We start from the raw sequence: 22,620 nt of genomic DNA, 5'->3' as shown, positions 1-22,620 counted from the left end.
AGGAAAACTACATATTAAAGTGTGTGTGTGTGTGTGTGTGTGTTAAAGTTAAAGTACCAATGATTGTCACACACGCAGTGTGGCGAAATGATTCCCTGCATTTGACCCATCACCCTTGATCACCCACTGGGGGGTGAGGGGAGCAGTGGGCAGCAGCGGTGGCCGCACCCGGCAATCATTTTTGGTGATTTAACCCCCAATTCCAACAGCTGATGCTGAAACCAATAAGATGAACGTCACAAACAGCTTGTGCGTAATAGGTAAGATACAGTATAAGCCCTTTGTGGGGCGTAACAAAAAATTAGACAATCAAGACTGAAACGACTAGCCAAAACACCTTAAACTGTACACTACTGTCACTAAGGTCTTGGACTTGGAACTGTAATTGAGACTCAAAAATGTGATGATGAAACAAGATATAATAATTGGACAGTAGTTATCATAATCAGCTCATTTTTAAATGTTGCAATTTAAAATTAGATTGTATCATTAAAAACAATTGATATCTATCAACAACCACAACTTTGCCAAAAATTGGTACCATTGGGTACCAGTATCGACTCCCAGGTACCGGCAATTGGTACTGCAACGTTTCATATGTGATCGGTACTAGAGATGTCCGATATTATCGGACTGCCAATATTATCGGCCGATAAATGCTTTAAAATGTAAAATCGGAAATTATCGACATCGGTTTCAACAAGTAAAATTTATGACTCATTGAAACGTCGCTGTACAGAGTGGTACACGGACGTAGCGAGAAGTACAGAGCACCACAATAAACCTTAAAGGCACTGCCAATCACATAAGATCTACGGCTTTTCACACACACACACACAAGTGAATGCAAGGCATACTTGGTCAACAGCCATACAGGTCACACTGTGGGTGGCCGTATAAACAACTTTAACACTTTTACAAATATGCGCCACACTATGAACCCACACCAAACAAGAATGACAAACACATTTTGAGAGAACATCTGCACCGTAACACAACATAAACACAACAGAACAAATACCCAGAACCCCTTGCAGCAGTAACTATTTCAGGACGCTACAATATACACCCCCCGCTACCCTCTACCAACCCCACCTTAACCTCCTCATGCTCTCTCAGGGAGAGCATGTCCCAAATTCCAAGCTGCTGTTTTGAGGCATGTAAAAAAAAAAAATAACGCACTTTGTGACTTCAATAATAAATATGGCAGTGCCATGTGGGCATTTTTTTCCATAACTTGAGTTGATTTATTTTGGAAAACCTTGTTACATTGTTTAATGCATCCAGCGAGGCATCACAACAAAACTAGGCATAATAATGTGTAAATTTCACGACTGTGTGTGTGTGTGTATATATATATATATATATATATATATATATATATATATATATATATATATATATATATATGTATATATATATATATATATGTATGTATATATGTATATATGTATATATATATATATATATATATATATATATATATATATATATATATATATATATATCAGGTATCGGCAAAACAGCCATTATCGGGCATCTCTAATCAGTACCCATCCTTAATGAAAATTACATCTTTTTAATATTACATTTATTATATCTTAGACACAATGTGAAAAAATAACTTTATATAAAGGTTATAAATATTATTCAAGACTGGCTGTTGGAGGCGCTAATCTGCTTCCTGATGATGTGTTGTCTTGTGTTTTGTACTTTCCTTTACTTATGTTTCCTGCCTTCAGATTTCCTTATTTTCATGTTTTTGAAGACCAGCAGCCAATTAGTTGTGCTTATTAGAAAAGGAGATGCAGCAGGAAGACATCGGATTATACTTCACTTCTGACTTCTTCTGCTTTCTGAGCTGGTTTCCTTTCCAGTCCGCCTGCAGTATTTTCTTTTTTGCCTCCATGTTTTTGTACTTGCTATCATGTTTTATCTACACCGATTCCCTGCTCACCTTGTTGCTTAGCCTCACCTGTCAGTTTTGGAACTGTTCATTGATCTTGTGTTTCATCTAAAAAATGGAGTAATCGAATTAAACACCCTTTATAGACTCATAGTTTAAATAAAGTACGATGTTTTTCTGTTAGAAATGCACATCATAAATGTTGAAATTGCACTTTAACATGAGCGCATCAATATACAAGTAAATACAAAAAATCAGTTAAAAGTTTAAACTCTAGCTTTAAACCAGTTATCACATAATAAAGAACCAAACTAAAAAGAAAGGTTCTATAATTAAGAACTAGAACAACAGTTGTTTTTTTAATAAAAAGTCAATAATTGAGTACAAAAACCTCAACATGTGAAGATGTTCTGAACTCCAAACCTGCCCATGGTGTTCGTTGTGAAGTATGTTTTAACAGCTCATTTCATTTGAAGAGCAATGCTATATTATTATTCATCAATGTTCATTTGTACTTATCTGTCGATACGACTGTCGATGGCCAATTTAAAAGTGTTCATTCTTTAGGCCAAATGACCTCAATTTCCCATGATCCTTAGGGAACGGAAGCAGGAAGTTTGCGTGACAAAAAATAAAAGCCCTAATATTGTTCCTGATACACAGGAACCGGACATATTTGGAATATAAAGAACTTGTCTCCTCACAAAAAGTGGGATCAAGTGTAGAAATACAACATCAAAATAGACCTGCTTTCTAGTGACGTGCAGCAGAAATAATGTAGTGCTATTGTGAAACGCCAGCATTTGTCTTTTTCAGTTTGCAATGATCTCTTTTGGCGTTTTCTTTGGGCCCTTTGCTCTCTTTCACCCTTGTTTTTCATTGAGCCATCTGTCTCCATAGCCACTCGGCCGCCCCCGTCAAACACACGCAGGCTAAGTAGTCGTGCAGAAATAATGACCGCGGATTTATGTTGTCAATGCAGACTGGATTTTATTCATCTTTTTTAATCAAATCAAACAAATCTAAGAAAAAATAACCATGTATGCTCTATTGTCATTGAATTATTTGATTATTTTTTTGGCCTCTGTTTTTGTTGAAGTCCAGCTGTTGATCCACAATTTGGTTTGGAATGGCTGTTTTGGTGTACTTTGTATGTTTCTCATAATGAGCAATCAAAGAAGGCCCACTTTTTGTCAAGCTCCTTCGTAACAAAACTATCATAATGTCATTTTCAGAGTTTCTACCCGTTGTTGCAGCAGATGCACCATCTCTTCCTTCTGCTGTTGCAGCTCATACTGCAGCTGAGAAAACCACTCCACTGAGAACTGCTTCCTGTAGTACGGACTGAACTCCTTCAGCTCAGCCTTGGCCTGCTCTGTGGGAGATACAAACATTAGGATTAAATACTGATGAAAATGTGCAAGAAGTCATAATACTTGGAGATACAAACAATAAGGATTAATTACTGATGAAAATGTGCAAGAAGTCATAATACTTGGAGATACAAACAATGGGATTAATTACTGATGAACATGTGCAAGAAGTCATAATACTTGGAGATACAAACAATATGATTAATTACTGATGAACATGTGCAAGAAGTCATAATACTTGGAGATACAAACATTAGGATTAAATACTGATGAAAATGTGCAAGAAGTCATAATACTTGGAGATACAAACAATAGGATTAATTACTGATGAACATGTGCAAGAAGTCATAATACTTGGAGATACAAACAATAGGATTAATTACTGATGAAAATGTGCAAGAAGTCATAATACTTGGAGATACAAACAATAGGATTAATTACTGATGAAAATGTGCAAGAAGTCATTATACTTGGAGATACAAACAATAGGATTAATTACTGATGAAAATGTGCAAGAAGTTATAATACTTGGAGATACAAACAATAGGATTAATTACTGATGAAAATGTGCAAGAAGTCATAATACTTGGAGATACAAACAATAGGATTAAATACTGATGAAAATGTGCAAGAAGTCATTATACTTGGAGATACAAACAATAGGATTAATTACTGATGAAAATGTGCAAGAAGTCATAATACTTGGAGATACAAACAATAGGATTAATTACTGATGAAAATGTGCAAGAAGTCATAATACTTGGAGATACAAACATTAGGATTAAATACTAATGAAAATGTGCAAGAAGTCATAATACTTGGAAATACAAACAATAGGATTAATTACTGATGAAAATGTGCAAGAAGTCATAATACTTGGAGATACAAACAATAGGATTAATTACTGATGAAAATGTGCAAGAAGTCATAATACTTGGAGATACAAACAGTAGGATTAATTACTGATGAAAATGTGCAAGAAGTCATAATACTTGGAGATACAAACATTAGGATTAAATACTGATGAAAATGTGCAAGAAGTCATAATACTTGGAGATACAAACATTAGGATTAAATACTGATGAAAATGTGCAAGAAGTCATAATACTTGGAGATACAAACATTAGGATTAAATACTGATGAAAATGTGCAAGAAGTCATAATACTTGGAGATACAAACATTAGGATTAAATACTGATGAAAATGTGCAAGAAGTCATAATACTTGGAGATACAAACAATAGGATTAATTACTGATGAAAATGTGCAAGAAGTCATAATACTTGGAGATACAAACAATAGGATTAATTACTGATGAACATGTGCAAGAAGTCATAATACTTGGAGATACAAACAATAGGATTAATTACTGATGAAAATGTGCAAGAAGTCATAATACTTGGAGATACAAACAATAGGATTAATTACTGATGAAAATGTGCAAGAAGTCATAATACTTGGAGATACAAACAATAGGATTAATTACTGATGAACATGTGCAAGAAGTCATAATACTTGGAGATACAAACAATAGGATTAATTACTGATGAAAATGTGCAAGAAGTCATAATACTTGGAGATACAAACAATAGGATTAAATACTGATGAAAATGTGCAAGAAGTCATAATACTTGATGGATGCTCTGTGGGGAAAAATGTGTAAGCGTCTGAACTAGAACTGAGATTTAATGCAGTTTGAAGGGAGCCTATCAAGCAGCCGTTCAAGAGTGTCTGGTTATAATGGATAGTTTTATTAACTGTTTATATATACTGAGAAATGCGCACAACACACACACACACACGTCAGCGTTAGAGATGTCCGATAAAGGCTTTTCTGCCGATATCCGATGTTCCGATATTGTCCAACTCTTAATGACCCATACCGATATCAACCGATACCGATATATAGAGTGGTGGAATGAACACATTATTATGCCTAATTTTGTTGTGATGCCCCGCTGGATGCATTCAACAATGTAACAAGGTTTTCCAAAATAAATCAACTTGTTATGGAAGAAAATGCCAACATGGCACTGCCATATTTATTATTGAAGTCACAAAGTGCATTATTTTTTTTAACATGCCTCAAAACAGCAGCTTGGAATTTAAAGGGGGGTGGGAGGGGGGGTGTATATTGTAGCTTCCCGAAGGGTTAGTGCTGCAAGGGGTCTGAGTTTTTGTTTTGTTGTGTTACGGTGCAGATGTTCTACCAAAATGTGTTTGTCATTCTTTTTTGGTATGGGTTCACAGTGTAGCGCATATTTGTAACAGTGTTAAAGGTGTTTATACGGCCACCCTCAGTGTGACCTGTATGGCTGTTGACCAAGTATGCTTGCATTCATTTGTGTGCGTGAAAAGCCGTACATATTATGTGACTGGGCCGCCGCACAAAGGCAGTGTCTTTAAGGTCTAATGGCGCCCTGTACTTCTCCCTACGTCCGTGTACACAACGGAGTTTTAGAAAGTCATAAATGTTACTTTTTTGAAAAACTGATACCGATAATTTTGAAACCATCCATCTATCCATTTTCTACTGGTTGTCCTGTTTTGGGGAGCCTATCTCAGCTACAATCAGGTGGAAGGCGGGTCACCCTGGACAAGTCGCCACCTCATAGCAGGGCCAACACAGATAGGCAACATTCACAGGTTCATGTCTTTGGAGGTGGGAGGGGCCTATCCCCAGGTGCATGTCTTTGGAAGTGGGAGGGGCCTATCCCCAGGTGCATGTCTTTGGAGGTGGGAGGGGCCTATCCCCAGGTGCATGTCTTTGGAGGTGGGAAGAAGCCGGAGTACCCAAAGGGAACACACACATTCACGGGGAGAACATGCAAACTCCACACAAAGATCCCGAGCCTGGGATTGAGCCCAGGACTACTCAGGACCTTCGTATTGTGAGGATCATGCACTACCGATAATTTCGATGTTACATTTTAAAGCATTTATCGGCTGATAATATCAGCAGGGTGATATCATCGGACATGTCTATTCAGCATTAAAGGAAACTTGCTGGTCCAGTTGCTAGTCGGGTTGCACGCACAGGCAGAGTGGGTAAAAAATTTGCATGCACAAAAAAAAAAAAAAAAAAAAAAAAATTCCCTAACCAACATCTTGAAACTGTGGATCAGTTGTCTCTGTTCACTTACAAGAGCTGTTCAAAAGACTTGGATCTATCCCGTCCAAAAGTTGCATCAATGTGGAATTTTCCCTTTATTTGTTGATGTCACCTAAATGGCAGTTTTTCCCCAGCGACGGTCTTAACAACACTGCAGACCCGGCCGTTGCTATGCGGGCTGTGAGAAAGGGGAAGGTGCCGCCCAGAATTCCAAGGGAGGAGTCGCTCTAGTCACACTTTGCTGTGATGGATTGCACAAGAAGACAAGTACTCTCTGACGTTTGACAACACCTGAATGACTCACAAGTGGTCTAGTGTCTAACAGGGAGGACAAAACATTCTTGGCTACAAGTACAGGTGGACCTCATCGAGGGCTTGATACACAGCAGTCATGAAGTGCAGAATCCTGCATGGTCTCAGTTCTTCTTCTAGCAAGACAGACGACATACGAGTGAGTCAGCCGAAGGAGTGGCTCAAGAAGAAGCACATTACAATCCTGCAGTGGCCTAACCTGTTACTGGACCTTGATCTACTTACAAATCTGTGGAGGGAGCTCAAACCTAAAGTTGCCAAGCGTCTGACTCAGTTATCATTCCGACTAGGCCTTGTGTAGGATATCTCCTCCGATGGTCTTTCTGCCGCCATTGCAAGTCTGTCTTTCATCTCGTGCAACAAACTATGCTAAACACACAAATATAATACACTTGCCCACAGGGTTGGGACTGCAAATATCTACCAGTAAAATGAATCATTCCAGTGATGACTAACTTGGGGCAAGTTGTGTCGGGACAAGCTGCCTCATTAGCTGCACTGTACTTAGCGGCCTAGTAGTATTTTGTCCATTGAAAAATAATAACAATATAAGAGACAATACAACTATGTGCATCTTTGTGCACACTGCTGCCACTTTTAAAATGAATGATTAAAAATATCATTCTACACATATCTTTTCAAAAGACTGTATACTTTAGAGACACTGCAAGGCAATACTACAGAGTAAGACATAATAGTACAATACTACAGTGTAAGACATAATAGTACAATACTACAGTGTAAGATATAATAGTACAATACTACAGAGTAAGACATAATAGTACAATACTACAGTGTAAGACATAATAGTACAATACTACAGTGTAAGACATAATAGTACAATACTACAGTGTAAGACATAATAGTACAATATATGAAACAACTGGAGCTATAACAGATAACAGTATAATGATAAATCGCGGTAAAATTCTAACGGTTAGTATAAATGTTTCAAACTTTAATCATGAGATAATTTATAGTCATAATTAGGAATCTAATCATGACTCACTATTATGTTAGATCCACTATGGACTGGATTCTCACTATTATGTTAGATCCACTATGGACTGGACTTTCACAACATTATGTTGGATCCACTATGGACTGGACTCTCACTATTATGTTAGATCCACTATGGACTGGACTCTCACTATTATGTTAGATCCACTATGGACTGGAATCTCACACTATTATGTTAGATCCACTATGGACTGGGCTCTCCCTATTATGTTAGATCCACTATGGACTGGACTCTCTCACTATTATGTTAGATCCACTATGGACTGGACTCTCACACTATTATGTTGGATCCACTATGGACTGGAATCTCACACTATTATGTTAGATCCACTATGGACTGGACTCTCACTATTATGTTAGATCCACTATGGACTGGACTCTCACTATTATGTTAGATCCACTATGGACTGGAATCTCCCAATATTATGTTAGATCCACTATGGACTGGACTCTCACTATTATGTTAGATCCACTATGGACTGGACTCTCACTATTGTGTTAGATCCACTATGGACTGAACTCTCACTATTATGTTAGATCCACTATGGACTGGACTCTCTCACTATTATGTTAGATCCACTATGGACTGGACTCTCACACTATTATGTTAGATCCACTATGGACTGGACTTTCACAATATTGTCAGACCCTCTCAACATCCATTGCATTCTGGACTCCCTCACTATTATGTTAGATCCACTATGGACTGGACTCTCACTATTATGTTAGATCCACTATGGACTGGACTCTCACTATTATGTTGAATCCACTATGGACTGGACTCTCACTATTATGTTAGACCCACTATGGACTGGACTCTCACTATTATGTTAGACCCACTATGGACTGGACTCTCAAACAATTATGTTAGAATAGAATAGAATAGAGTTTTATTGTCATTATTGCAATGAACATGTTCAAAGAACAACGAAATTAGAGCAGATCCTCTTAATGTGCATATACAATATGGTAGTATAAATTAAAAAAATAAATAAATAAATAAATAAATAAAAAATAAATTAAAAAAAAAAAAAGATAGAGATGACAGATGTATCTATGTATACATACATAAAACATTATTTCACATTGTAGTCCAAAAAAATAGAAAAACATTTAAACATTACACATGAGGACATGATGGACATATGGACACTCAGTGCCTGTTTAGTGCTACTATGGCTCTTGGGTAAAAGCTATTTTTTAGTCTATTGGTGCTCGCTTTTAGCACCCTGTAGCGTCTGCCTGAGGGTAGCAGTTCCAGGTGGCTGTGCCCGGGGTGGAATGGGTCTTTCAGGATGCTCTGTGCTTTCCTGAGACAGCGGGAGCTGTACAGGTCAGCCAGGGGGGGGAGGGGGCATCCGATTAACTTCTGGGCGGTCTTTATGACTCTCTGGAGCGCCGTTCTCTCTGCGGCCGTGCAGCTGCTGAACCACACGCAGATGCAGTAGGTCAGGATGCTCTCAATGGAGCACCGGTAGAAGGACACCAGCAGTTCCTGTGAGAGGTGGTTGTTCCTGAGTATTCTCAGGAAGCGCAGTCTCTGGTGTGCCTTCTTGATGGTAGCCGTGGTGTTGGTGCTCCAGGATAGGTCGTTGGCCAGGTGGACTCCCAGGGAGCGGAAGTCGGAGACCCTCTCCACACAGTCACCACTGATGATCAGGGGCAGGATGTCCGTTTTTTTCCTCCTGAAGTCTATGACTAGCTCCTTGGTCTTGGAGGTGTTCAGGGCCAGGTTGTTGACTTTGCACCAATCCGACAGCTTCTCCACCTCATCCCGATATGCAGCCTCGTCTCCCTCCGAGATGAGCCCCACTACGGTGGTGTCATCCGCAAATTTGATGATGGAGTTGCTGGAGTGGGCAGGTGTGCAGTCGTATGTGTAGATGGAGTAGAGAAGGGGGCTCAGCACGCAGCCTTGTGGAGAGCCAGTACTGAGGTGCAGGCTTGATGACATGTGGCGACCCAACTGCACCCTCTGGGGGCGCTTGGATAAGAAGTCCTTAATCCACATGCAGATGGAGTTCGAGAGACCCAGGTCTGACAGTTTGGACACCAGTCTATCAGGAATAATGGTGTTAAATGCCGAGCTATAATCCACAAAAAGCAGCCGCACGTAGCTCCCCCCCTTCTCCAGGTGACCCAGGGAGGAGTGTAGGGCTGTGGCGATGGCGTCCTCTGTGGACCTGTTGGCTCTGTAGGCAAACTGGTGTGGGTCGAGCTCGGGAGGGAGGACTGAGGTGATATGGGTCCGTACCAGCTTCTCGAAGCACTTCATAGCTATAGGTGTAAGTGCAACTGGACGGTAGTCATTCAGACATCTGACAGAGTTCTTCTTCGGCACCGGGATTATTGTGGAGGTCTTCAGGCATGATGGGATGACGGCCTGGGAGAGGGACTGCGTGAAGATCTTCGTAAATACTCCGGCCAGCTGGTCTGCACAGTCTCTTAGTACCTGTCCCAGGACTCCATCTGGGCCCGTAGCCTTCCTCGGGTTCACTGCCTTCAGCGTGCGTCTCACCTCATGCTCCTCCAGTATAAGGGTGCAGCTGCTGTGGGTGTTGGGTGGAACTGTTGTGACGGCTGCAGGTGTTTTTCTCTCAAATCGGGCGAAGAAGCCGTTTAACTCCCCCGCTCGAGAGGCGTCGCCGTCAGCCGAAGGGTTACTGGGTCTGAAGTTGGTCATGTTAGATCCTATATGGACTGGACTGTCATACTATTATGTTAGATCCACTATAGACTGGAATCTCACACTATTATGTTAGATCCACTATGGACTGGACTCTCACTATTATGTTAGATCCACTATGGACTGGACTCTCACTATTATGTTAGATCCACTATGGACTGGAATCTCCCACTATTATGTTAGATCCACTATGGACTGGACTCTCTCACTATTATGTTAGATCCACTATGGACTGGACTCTCTCACTATTATGTTAGATCCACTATGGACTGGACTCTCACACTATTATGTTAGATCCACTATGGACTGGACTTTCACAATATTGTCAGACCCTCTCAACATCCATTGCATTCTGGACTCTCTCACTATTATGTTAGCTCCACTATGGACTGGACTCTCACTATTATGTTAGATCCACTATAGACTGGACTCTCACACTATTATGTTAGATCCACTATGGACTGGACTTTCACAATATTGTCAGACCCTCTCAACATCCATTGCATTCTGGACTCCCTCACTATTATGTTAGATCCACTATGGACTGGACTCTCACTAAAATGTTAGATCCACTATGGACTGGACTCTCACTTTTATGTTAGATCCACTATGGACTGGACTCTCACTTTTATGTTGAATCCACTATGGACTGGACTCTCACTATTATGTTAGATCCACTATGGACTGGACTCTCACACTATTATGTTAGATCCACTATGGACTGGACTCTCACACTATTATGTTAGATCCACTATGGACTGGACTCTCACACTGTTATGTTAGATCCACTATGGACTGGACTCTCACACTGTTATGTTAGATCCACTATGGACTGGACTTTCACTATTATGTTAGATCCACTATGGACTGGACTCTCACACTATTATGTTAGATCCACTATGGACTGGACTCTCACTATTATGTTAGATCCACTATGGACTGGACTCTCACACTATTATGTTAGATCCACTATGGACTGGACTCTCACACTATTATGTTAGATCCACTATGGACTGGACTCTCACACTATTATGTTAGATCCACTATGGACTGGACTCTCACTATTATGTTAGATCCACTATGGACTGGACTTTCACAATATTGTCAGACCCTCAACATCCATTGCATTCAGTCTGGCGTAGAGGGAGGGGTTACCCACATTTGTGGTCCTCTCCAATGTTTCTCAGTCATTCTCATCAATGTCCCACTAGGTTGTGAGTTTTTCCTTGCCCTAACGTGGGTGTTGAACCGCGGATGTCGTTGTGGCTTGTGCGGCCCTTTGAGAAACTTAGCATTTAGGGCTATATAAATAAACATTGATTGATAGATTGAATGATCGTAAAACCAGGATTGGTTACCAAGCGTTGGACCACTTAGTGATTTTACTCCTTTCCACAGGAAGCAGCAAATGCATTATTCACTAGCGAGCTTAAATGCTAACAAGAATACAAGACACATTGATGCTAACAAGAATACAAGGCACATTGATGCTAACAAGAATACAAGACACATTGATGCTCACAAGAATACAAGACACATTGATGCTCACAAGAATACAAGACACATTGATGCTCACAAGAATACAAGACACATTGATGCTCACAAGAATACAAGACACATTGATGCTAACAAGAATACAAGACACATTGATGCTAACAAGAATACAAGACACATTGATGCTAACAAGAATACAAGGCACATTGATGCTAACAAGAATACAAGGCACATTGATGCTCACAAGAATACAAGGCACATTGATGCTCACAAGAATACAAGACACATTGATGCTCACAAGAATACAAGACACATTGATGCTCACAAGAATACAAGACACATTGATGCTCACAAGAATACAAGACACATTGATGCTCACAAGAATACAAGACACATTGATGCTCACAAGAATACAAGACACATTGATGCTCACAAGAATACAAGACACATTGATGCTCACAAGAATACAAGACACATTGATGCTCACAAGAATACAAGACACATTGATGCTCACAAGAATACAAGACACATTGATGCTAACAAGAATACAAGACACATTGATGCTAACAAGAATACAAGACACATTGATGCTAACAAGAATACACATTGATGCTCACAAGAATACACATTGATGCTCACAAGAATACAAGACACATTGATGCTCACAAGAATACAAGACACATTGATGCTAACAAGAATACAAGACACATTGATGCTAACAAGAATACAAGACACATTGATGCTAACAAGAATACAAGACACATTGATGCTCACAAGAATACAAGACACATTGATGCTCACAAGAATACAAGACACATTGATGCTCACAAGAATACAAGACACATTGATGCTAACAAGAATACAAGACACATTGATGCTCACAAGAATACAAGACACATTGATGCTCACAAGAATACAAGACACATTGATGCTCACAAGAATACAAGACACATTGATGCTAACAAGAATACAAGACACATTGATGCTAACAAGAATACAAGACACATTGATGCTAACAAGAATACAAGACACATTGATGCTCACAAGAATACAAGACACATTGATGCTCACAAGAATACAAGACACATTGATGCTAACAAGAATACAAGACACATTGATGCTAACAAGAATACAAGACACATTGATGCTAACAAGAATACAAGACACATTGATGCTCACAAGAATACAAGACACATTGATGCTCACAAGAATACAAGACACATTGATGCTCACAAGAATACAAGACACATTGATGCTAACAAGAATACAAGACACATTGATGCTAACAAGTATACAAGACACATTGATGCTAACAAGAATACAAGACACATTGATGCTGAACAATATTTCAGTGTACTTTTTGAGCACATTCAAAAAATACTGTGATAAAGATGATGGTGATTATTGGTGTTACAATATCTGAGTTATGCTGTAGAAATAAGTACAAAAGTACATGTCATTCGCTAACTGTGTTGCAAAAAAAATCAGTAAGATGCATCCATCCATCCATTTCCTACCGCTTGTCCCTTAAAAAAAAAAAAACAAATACACCTATATGTTTTATTTATTGAATACACAATATTGAAATTCAATGATTTGGTGCGCTAAAATTCTGCATAAAGCAAACTATAACCTAGTCAAGAATGTACAATTCTTCTTAACAAGAGAAAACACACAAAACCTTAGCGATAAATCCAACTTAAAACATTTGTATGTATGCAAACAACATTTAGCATTTCAGTATGATGAATTAATCAAGAATGGATTAAGCAAATAAGTCAAAGTACTAATGTGATCCAGTTTAAGAAACTGTTCAAACTCAATGAATTTACAAAATACAAAGAAGAATTCTGCTAAATGTCTTGAATTTTATTGAAAATGAGATATTATTCATCTCATTATGTGAATCATAACTGGCTTAGCTCTTTATTTACCAGAACTGTTGTATTTACAAATTACAAAATGAGAAAAGGAAGTCAACATGTGTCAGAAATTGATATTAATTGTGTGGATTAAATGAGCTTTGCTTCTTCCTACTCCCTTTTGGACATGTAGAGAAATTAAATGTGTCAAATGTATCATTTTGTTACTGTATACTCAGAATAAACTTAACTGTAAAATGAAATTGTCATACAGTGCAATACAAGACATTAAGTTAGTCCAATATGAGAGAAGACTTTCTACTTGTGTTAACCTGGAGACTACAGTGACGTCATCACGGGGACACTGCCGGCAGGACAACAATTACAAAGTCCAAAATAGTTTACTGTCATTCAAAATTAAGATAATACGCTTATGAAAACACACACAAAAGGTGCAATGCAAGTAGTCCAATATAAGAGAAGACATACTTGTGTTAACCTTGAGTCACAACAGTGACGTCATCACGGACACAGCCGGCAGGACAACAATTAGAAAGACAACAAATATTTTGCTGTCATTCAATATTGTTCAGATAATAAACTTAAGGAAACATGCAAACATGTCCAAAATGGACCAGACGTCGCTGTTTAAGAAGAGTGACAGAAAAGTGGTTGAACAGGTTTAACGACAGCAACAACAGAAAAAGACGAACACAACTTTGAACAAAGAGCAACTAAAGACGACATTTTTAGCCAAGCTGTCACTCAAACAACATGAACTGAAACCAGATTCATTGTGAACAGAGCATCAAATAAAGTGGAACAAGTTGTGTTCTTAACGGTAATATAAACACTCGGAAGTGGAACATCTTACCGGTAATATAAACACTCGGAAGTGGAACATCTTACCGGTAATATAAACACTCGGAAGTGGAACATCTTACCGGTAATATAAACACTCGTAAGTGGAACATCTTAGCGGTAATATAAACACTCGTAAGTGGAACATCTTAGCGGTAATATAAACACTCGTAAGTGGAACATCTTAGCGGTAATATAAACACTCGGAAGTGGAACATCTTAGCGGTAATATAAACACTCGTAAGTGGAACATCTTAGCGGTAATATAAACACTCGTAAGTGGAACATCTTAGCGGTAATATAAACACTCGTAAGTGGAACATCTTAGCGGTAATATAAACACTCGTAAGTGGAACATCTTAGCGGTAATATAAACACTCGTAAGTGGAACATCTTAGCGGTAATATAAACACTCGTAAGTGGAACATCTTAGCGGTAATATAAACACTCGTAAGTGGAACATCTTAGCGGTAATATAAACACTCGTAAGTGGAACATCTTAGCGGTAATATAAACACTCGTAAGTGGAACATCTTAGCGGTAATATAAACACTCGTAAGTGGAACATCTTACCGGTAATATAAACACTCGTGGCCTCATCCACCAGACTGGATTTACTGGCGCCCATCCTTGCAAAAAGAACACTCCTCAGTCCTCAAGTGTCGTCCACGCCACAGGTGAGTCGGCCGTGGAATCAGTGGCCAGAATGCAGTGCGAGGTCCTCAGGTGTCGTCCACGCCACAGGTGAGTCGGCCGTGGAATCAGTGGCCAGCATGCAGTGGGAGGAGCCACGACGTCCTCTTGTCTTCCTCTACTACGTCATGGTCGACGTCATCCAAAGACGCCATTTTTGTTTTATTCCCTCCAAAAGTACATCAGCTTTAAACAAGTATTTTTTATTATTTTTGGACCAAGTCATTTATGAGCACAGCTTGAACACTTTTATTTGTTGTTTTCCTAAAAGTGTGAATGTGTATTCTGTGAAGTAATCATGAATTGATTTAATTTTCTTCAATAGCTTTAACACAAAGCTAAGCTGTGGATGTTTTGTTCAGATAGTTTAGCATTTATTGACCTACATCACAGGTGTCCAACTCAAGGCCCGGGGGCCACATCTGGCCCGTGACATAGGGCTGGGCAATATGGCCTTTTTTTAATATCTCAATATTTTTAGGCCATATCATAATACGCAATATATATATCAATATTTTGCCTCAGCCTTGAATGAACACTTGATGCATATAATGACAGCAGTATGATGATTCTATGTGTCTACATTCAAACATTCTTCTTCATACTGCATTCATATATGCTACTTTTAAACTTTAATGCAGAGAAGGAAATCACAACTAAGTCAATTGACCAAAACTCTATTTATGAAACAGTTATTAGCAGGTGACTTTTCAAATGATGCTATATATTAGCAGTAATGCTACTTCTGGTAGCAACTCTTGTGCCCCACAATTGACAAATTAAACTTATCTATTCGACATATTCCCGCTTGAAGCAAAACCACCGCCAGACGATGGACCCCCCGCTGTGTTTCATGGGAATTAGCTCTTCCTTCATTTGTTACCAGATTTGCATCTTCTTTCTCTTGTATTACCACTCGCACAACTCTGCTAGCATCACAGCTAACGTTACCCACGCTGCTACCTCTCTGCTGGGTGAGGGCGTATACGTATGTGACCTATGAGGTGACACTATGTGACCTATGAGGTGACAGTATGTGACGTATGAGGTGACAGTATGTGACGTATGAGGTGACAGTATGTGACGTGTGAGGTGACAGTATGTGACGTGTGAGGTGACAGTATGTGACGTGTGAGGTGACAGTATGTGAGGTATGAGGTGACACTATGTGACCTATGAGGTGACAGTATGTGACGTATGAGGTGACAGTATGTGACGTATGAGGTGACAGTATTGACATATGAGGTGACACTATGTGACCTATGAAGTGACAGTATGTGACGTATGAGGTGACAGTATGTGACGTATGAGGTGACAGTATGTGACGTATGAGGTGACAGTATGTGACCTATGAGGTGACAGTATGTGACGTATGAGGTGACAGTATGACGTATGAGGTGACAGTATGTGACGTGTGAGGTGACAGTATGTGACCTGTGAGGTGACACTATGTGACCTATGAGGTGACAGTATGTGACGTACGAGGTGACAGTATGTGACGTATGAGGTGACAGTATTGACATATGAGGTGACACTATGTGACCTATGAAGTGACAGTATGTGACGTATGAGGTGACAGTATGTGACGTATGAGGTGACAGTATGTGACGTATGAGGTGACAGTATGTGACCTATGAGGTGACAGTATGTGACGTATGAGGTGACAGTATGTGACGTATGAGGTGACAGTATGTGACGTGTGAGGTGACAGTATGTGACGTGTGAGGTGACAGTATGTGACGTGTGAGGTGACAGTATGTGACGTGTGAGGTGACAGTATGTGACGTGTGAGGTGACAGTATGTGACGTGTGAGGTGACAGTATGTGACCTGTGAGGTGACAGTATGTGACGTGTGAGGTGACAGTATGTGACGTGTGAGGTGACAGTATGTGACGTGTGAGGTGACAGTATGTGACGTGTGAGGTGACAGTATGTGACGTGTGAGGTGACAGTATGTGACGTGTGAGGTGACGGTATGTGACGTGTGAGGTGACGGTATGTGACGTGTGAGGTGACGGTATGTGAGGTGTGAGGTGACGGTATGTGACGTGTGAGGTGACAGTATGTGACGTGTGAGGTGACAGTATGTGACGTGTGAGGTGACAGTATGTGACGTGTGAGGTGACAGTATGTGACGTGTGAGGTGAAGGTATGTGAGGTGTGAGGTGACAGTATGTGACGTGTGAGTTGACAGTATGTGACGTGTGAGGTGACGGTATGTGAGGTGTGAGGTAACACTATGTGACGTGTGAGGTGACAGTATGTGACGTGTGAGGCGACAGTATGTGACGTGTGAGGTGACAGTATGTGACGTGTGAGGTGACAGTATGTGAGGTGTGATGGTACAGTATGTGAGGTGTGAGGTGACAGTATGTGACGTGTGAGGTGACAGTATGTGACGTGTGAGGTGACAGTATCTGAGGTATGAGGTGACAGTATCTGAGGTATGTGGTGACAGTATGTGAAGTATGAGGTGACAGTATGTGAGGTGACAGTATGTGAGGTATGAGGTGACAGTATGTGACGTGTGAGGTGACAGTATGTGAGGTGTGAGGTGACAGTATGTGACGCGTGAGGTGACAGTATGTGACGTGTGAGGTGACAGTATGTGACGTGTGAGGTGACAGTATGTGACGTGTGAGGTGACAGTATGTGACGTGTGAGGTGACAGTATGTGAGGTGACAGTATGTGAGGTATGAGGTGACAGTATGTGACGTGTGAGGTGACAGTATGTGAGGTGTGAGGTGACAGTATGTGAGGTGTGAGGTGACAGTATGTGACGCGTGAGGTGACAGTATGTGACGCGTGAGGTGACAGTATGTGACGTGTGAGGTGACAGTATGTGACGTGTGAGGTGACAGAATGTGACGTGTGAGGTGACAGTATGTGACGTGTGAGGTGACAGTATGTGACGTGTGAGGTGACAGTATGTGACGTGTGAGGTGACAGTATGTGACGTGTGAGGTGACAGTATGTGACGTGTGAGGTGACAGTATGTGACGTGTGAGGTGACAGTATGTGAGGTGTGAGGTGACAGTATGTGACGTGTGAGGTGACAGTATGTGACGTGTGAGGTGACAGTATGTGAGGTGTGATGGTACAGTATGTGAGGTGTGAGGTGACAGTATGTGACGTGTGAGGTGACAGTATCTGAGGTATGAGGTGACAGTATCTGAGGTATGTGGTGACAGTATGTGAGGTATGAGCTGACAGTATGTGAGGTGTGAGGTGACAGTATGTGACGTGTGAGGTGACAGTGTGTGACGTGTGAGGTGACAGTATGTGACGTATGAGGTGACAGTATGTGACCTATGAGGTGACAGTATGTGACGTATGAGGTGACAGTATGACGTATGAGGTGACAGTATGTGACGTGTGAGGTGACAGTATGTGACGTATGAGGTGACAGTATGTGACGTATGAGGTGACAGTATGTGACCTATGAGGTGACAGTATGTGACGTATGAGGTGACAGTATGTGACGTATGAGGTGACAGTATGTGACGTGTGAGGTGACAGTATGTGACGTGTGAGGTGACAGTATGTGACGTGTGAGGTGACAGTATGTGACGTGTGAGGTGACAGTATGTGACGTGTGAGGTGACAGTATGTGACCTGTGAGGTGACAGTATGTGACGTGTGAGGTGACAGTATGTGACGTGTGAGGTGACAGTATGTGACGTGTGAGGTGACAGTATGTGACGTGTGAGGTGACAGTATGTGACGTGTGAGGTGACAGTATGTGACGTGTGAGGTGACAGTATGTGACGTGTGAGGTGACGGTATGTGACGTGTGAGGTGACGGTATGTGACGTGTGAGGTGACGGTATGTGACGTGTGAGGTGACAGTATGTGACGTGTGAGGTGACAGTATGTGACGTGTGAGGTGACAGTATGTGACGTGTGAGGTGACAGTATGTGACGTGTGAGGTGACAGTATGTGACGTGTGAGGTGAAGGTATGTGAGGTGTGAGGTGACAGTATGTGACGTGTGAGTTGACAGTATGTGACGTGTGAGGTGACGGTATGTGAGGTGTGAGGTGACACTATGTGACGTGTGAGGTGACAGTATGTGACGTGTGAGGTGACAGTATGTGACGTGTGAGGTGACAGTATGTGACGTGTGAGGTGACAGTATGTGAGGTGTGATGGTACAGTATGTGAGGTGTGAGGTGACAGTATGTGACGTGTGAGGTGACAGTATGTGACGTGTGAGGTGACAGTATCTGAGGTATGAGGTGACAGTATCTGAGGTATGTGGTGACAGTATGTGAAGTATGAGGTGACAGTATGTGAGGTGACAGTATGTGAGGTATGAGGTGACAGTATGTGACGTGTGAGGTGACAGTATGTGAGGTGTGAGGTGACAGTATGTGAGGTGTGAGGTGACAGTATGTGACGCGTGAGGTGACAGTATGTGACGCGTGAGGTGACAGTATGTGACGTGTGAGGTGACAGTATGTGACGTGTGAGGTGACAGTATGTGACGTGTGAGGTGACAGTATGTGACGTGTGAGGTGACAGTATGTGACGTGTGAGGTGACAGTATGTGACGTGTGAGGTGACAGTATGTGAGGTGTGAGGTGACAGTATGTGACGTGTGAGGTGACAGTATGTGACGTGTGAGGTGACAGTATGTGAGGTGTGATGGTACAGTATGTGAGGTGTGAGGTGACAGTATGTGACGTGTGAGGTGACAGTATCTGAGGTATGAGGTGACAGTATCTGAGGTATGTGGTGACAGTATGTGAGGTATGAGCTGACAGTATGTGAGGTGTGAGGTGACAGTATGTGACGTGTGAGGTGACAGTATGTGACGTGTGAGGTGACAGCATGTGAGGTGTGAGGTGACAGTATGTGACGTGACAGTATGTGAGGTGTGAGGTGACAGTATGTGACGTGTGAGGTGACAGTATCTGAGGTATGAGGTGACAGTATCTGAGGTATGTGGTGACAGTATGTGAGGTATGAGGTGACAGTATGTGAGGTGTGCGGTGACAGTATGTGAGGTATGAGGTGACAGTATGTGAGGTGTGAGGTGACAGTATGTGAGGTGTGAGGTGACAGTATGTGACGTGTGAGGTGACAGTATGTGAGGTGTGAGGTGACAGTATGTGCGGCTTGAGGTGACAGTATGTGAGGTATGAGGTGACAGTATGTGAGGTGTGAGGTGACAGTATGTGAGGTGTGAGGTGACGAGGTGTGAGGTGACAGTATGTGAGGTGTGAGGTGACGAGGTGTGAGGTGACAGTATGTGAGGTATGAGGTGACAGTATGTGAGGTGTGAGGTGACAGTATGTGAGGTGTGAGGTGACGAGGTGTGAGGTGACAGTATGTGAGGTATGAGGTGACAGTATGTGAGGTGTGAGGTGACAGTATGTGAGGTATGAGGTGACAGTATGTGAGGTGTGAGGTGACAGTATGTGAGGTATGAGGTGACAGTATGTGAGGTGTGAGGTGACAGTATGTGAGGTATGTAAGAAGATGCACTTGCTGTCTGAGAAGGAGAGACAAGAAAGAGTGAGAAGAGCCTGCAGTGTAATGCCAGCAGCTAAAAGCAACTGCGTGAGAATGTATACTGGAATATCACCATGTATATAAATAAAGTACTATCTAATCTAATCTAATACGGTAGTCATTTTCTATATCGCACAGAGACAAACCCACGATATATGGAGCGTATCGATATATCACCCAGCCCTACCGTGACATCCTTTTATTTGGCCCTCAAACACCTGGAGATGATGTATCAATGAAGTACTTAATATTTTCTCACTAAATGTAATTTATTTTTTTCATTTTCACAGAAATTGCATACCCTTTAAACTTTAATAGTATCAAATATTGCAACACATATTACAGTATAATCATACTTTTCAAACATCCATCCATCCATCATCTTCCGCTTATCTGAGGTCGGGTCGCGGGGGCAACAGCCTAAGCAGGGAAGCCCAGACTTCCCTCTCCCCAGCCACTTGGTCTAGCTCTTCCCGGGGGATCCCGGGGCGTTCCCAGGCCAGCCGGGAGACATAGTCTTCCCAACGTGTCCTGGGTCTTCCCCGGGGCCTCCTACCGGTTGGACGTGCCCTAAACACCTCCCTAGGGAGGCGTTCAGGTGGCATCCTGACCAGATGCCCGAACCACCTCATCTGGCTCCTCTCCATGTGGAGGAGCAGCGGCTTTACTTTGAGTTCCTCCCGGATGGCAGAGCTTCTCACCCTATCTCTAAGGCAGAGACCCGCCACCCGGCGGAGGAAACTCATTTGGGCCGCTTGTACCCGTGATCTTATCCTTTCGGTCATGACCCAAAGCTCATGACCGTAGGTGAGGATGGGAACGTAGATCGACTGGTAAATTGAGAGCTTTGCCTTCCGGCTCAGCTCCTTCTTCACCACAAACATGTTTTGTCTAAATAAAAATACTTAACTTTACAGCAAACTAACCATCAAATTATTTAAAATGACAATAAACGTTGTGCTTTACAGCATCCATCCATCCATTCATTTTCTACCGCTTGTCCCTTTTGGGGTCACTGAAACCTATCTTAGCTGCATTCGAGCAGTAGAATGGATGTACGTGCTTTACAGCTGATTACTGTAAATTGAAAAAAACTACTACTGTTTTTGGTCAAAATTCTGTTGACTGAGCTGCCGGTTTTTGACTGTAAAATCTAGAGTGGCTTTTTAGCGGTGTATTACTGTAAATGGAAAGACGCTACATTCGTTTTTAACGGTAGAAAAACTGTCAGGAAAGTTGCCAGAATAAAAAAAAAAAAGTACTGTTTTGTCATTAACAATGTAATGTTTTAAAACCCATCCATCCATTTCCTACCTCCTGTCCCTTTCAGAATCACGGGGGTCGCTGGAGCCTATCTCAGCTGCATTTGGGTGGAAGGCTGGGTACACACTGGACAAGTCGCCACCTTATCGAAACCAATTTAAAATTCTGGCAACTAAGCTGCCAGCTTTTTCTGTTTACACCCCCCCTCCAAAAAACAAAAACCAAAAAAAAACAACAGTGATACTTTTTTTCCATTTACCGTTAAATATTAAAAAAAAAAGAAAAAAACCACCATATTTTACAGTAAAATATAAATGTTAATTTTTTTACTGTAAAATCCATTTAAAACAATCAATATAACTAATAATGCAATTCAGACGCATCCATACATCCATTTTTTTACCGCTTGTCCCTTTTGGGGCGGGTTGGGGTCGCTGGAGCCTACCTCAGCTGCATTGGGGCGGAAGGTTGGGTACACGCTGGACAAGTCGCCACCTCATCGAAACCAAATATAACACAA

The 22,620-nt window shown here is 41.3% G+C and overlaps 1 protein-coding gene across 5 annotated transcripts in view; it reads right to left on the bottom strand.

Moving 5' to 3' along the window:
• Positions 1–15,419, bottom strand: part of LOC133546571 (protein Niban 1-like) — a 69,721-nt gene extending 54,302 nt beyond the window's left edge. The window contains exons 1-2 of one of the 5 annotated variants that reach the window (XM_061892342.1): positions 15,199–15,419; positions 3,151–3,281 (exon numbers count right to left, since the gene is read on the bottom strand). In XM_061892342.1, the coding sequence (XP_061748326.1) occupies positions 3,151–3,281; positions 15,199–15,253 (186 nt within the window). In that variant the 5' untranslated portion in view covers positions 15,254–15,419. Of the gene's footprint in view, positions 1–3,150; positions 3,282–6,421; positions 6,548–14,638; positions 14,673–15,198 lie in introns of those variants that run through there. The other 4 variants (XM_061892341.1, XM_061892345.1, XM_061892343.1 and 1 more) reach the window with 4 other exon arrangements.
• Positions 15,420–22,620: the final 7,201 nt, after the last annotated feature.

This window comes from Nerophis ophidion, unplaced genomic scaffold (assembly GCF_033978795.1).
Source record: "Nerophis ophidion isolate RoL-2023_Sa unplaced genomic scaffold, RoL_Noph_v1.0 HiC_scaffold_32, whole genome shotgun sequence".
NCBI lineage: Eukaryota > Metazoa > Chordata > Actinopteri > Syngnathiformes > Syngnathidae > Nerophis > Nerophis ophidion.
The sequence above is the reverse complement of the archived record's forward strand: the minus strand, read 5'-3'. Positions and strand labels throughout refer to the sequence as shown.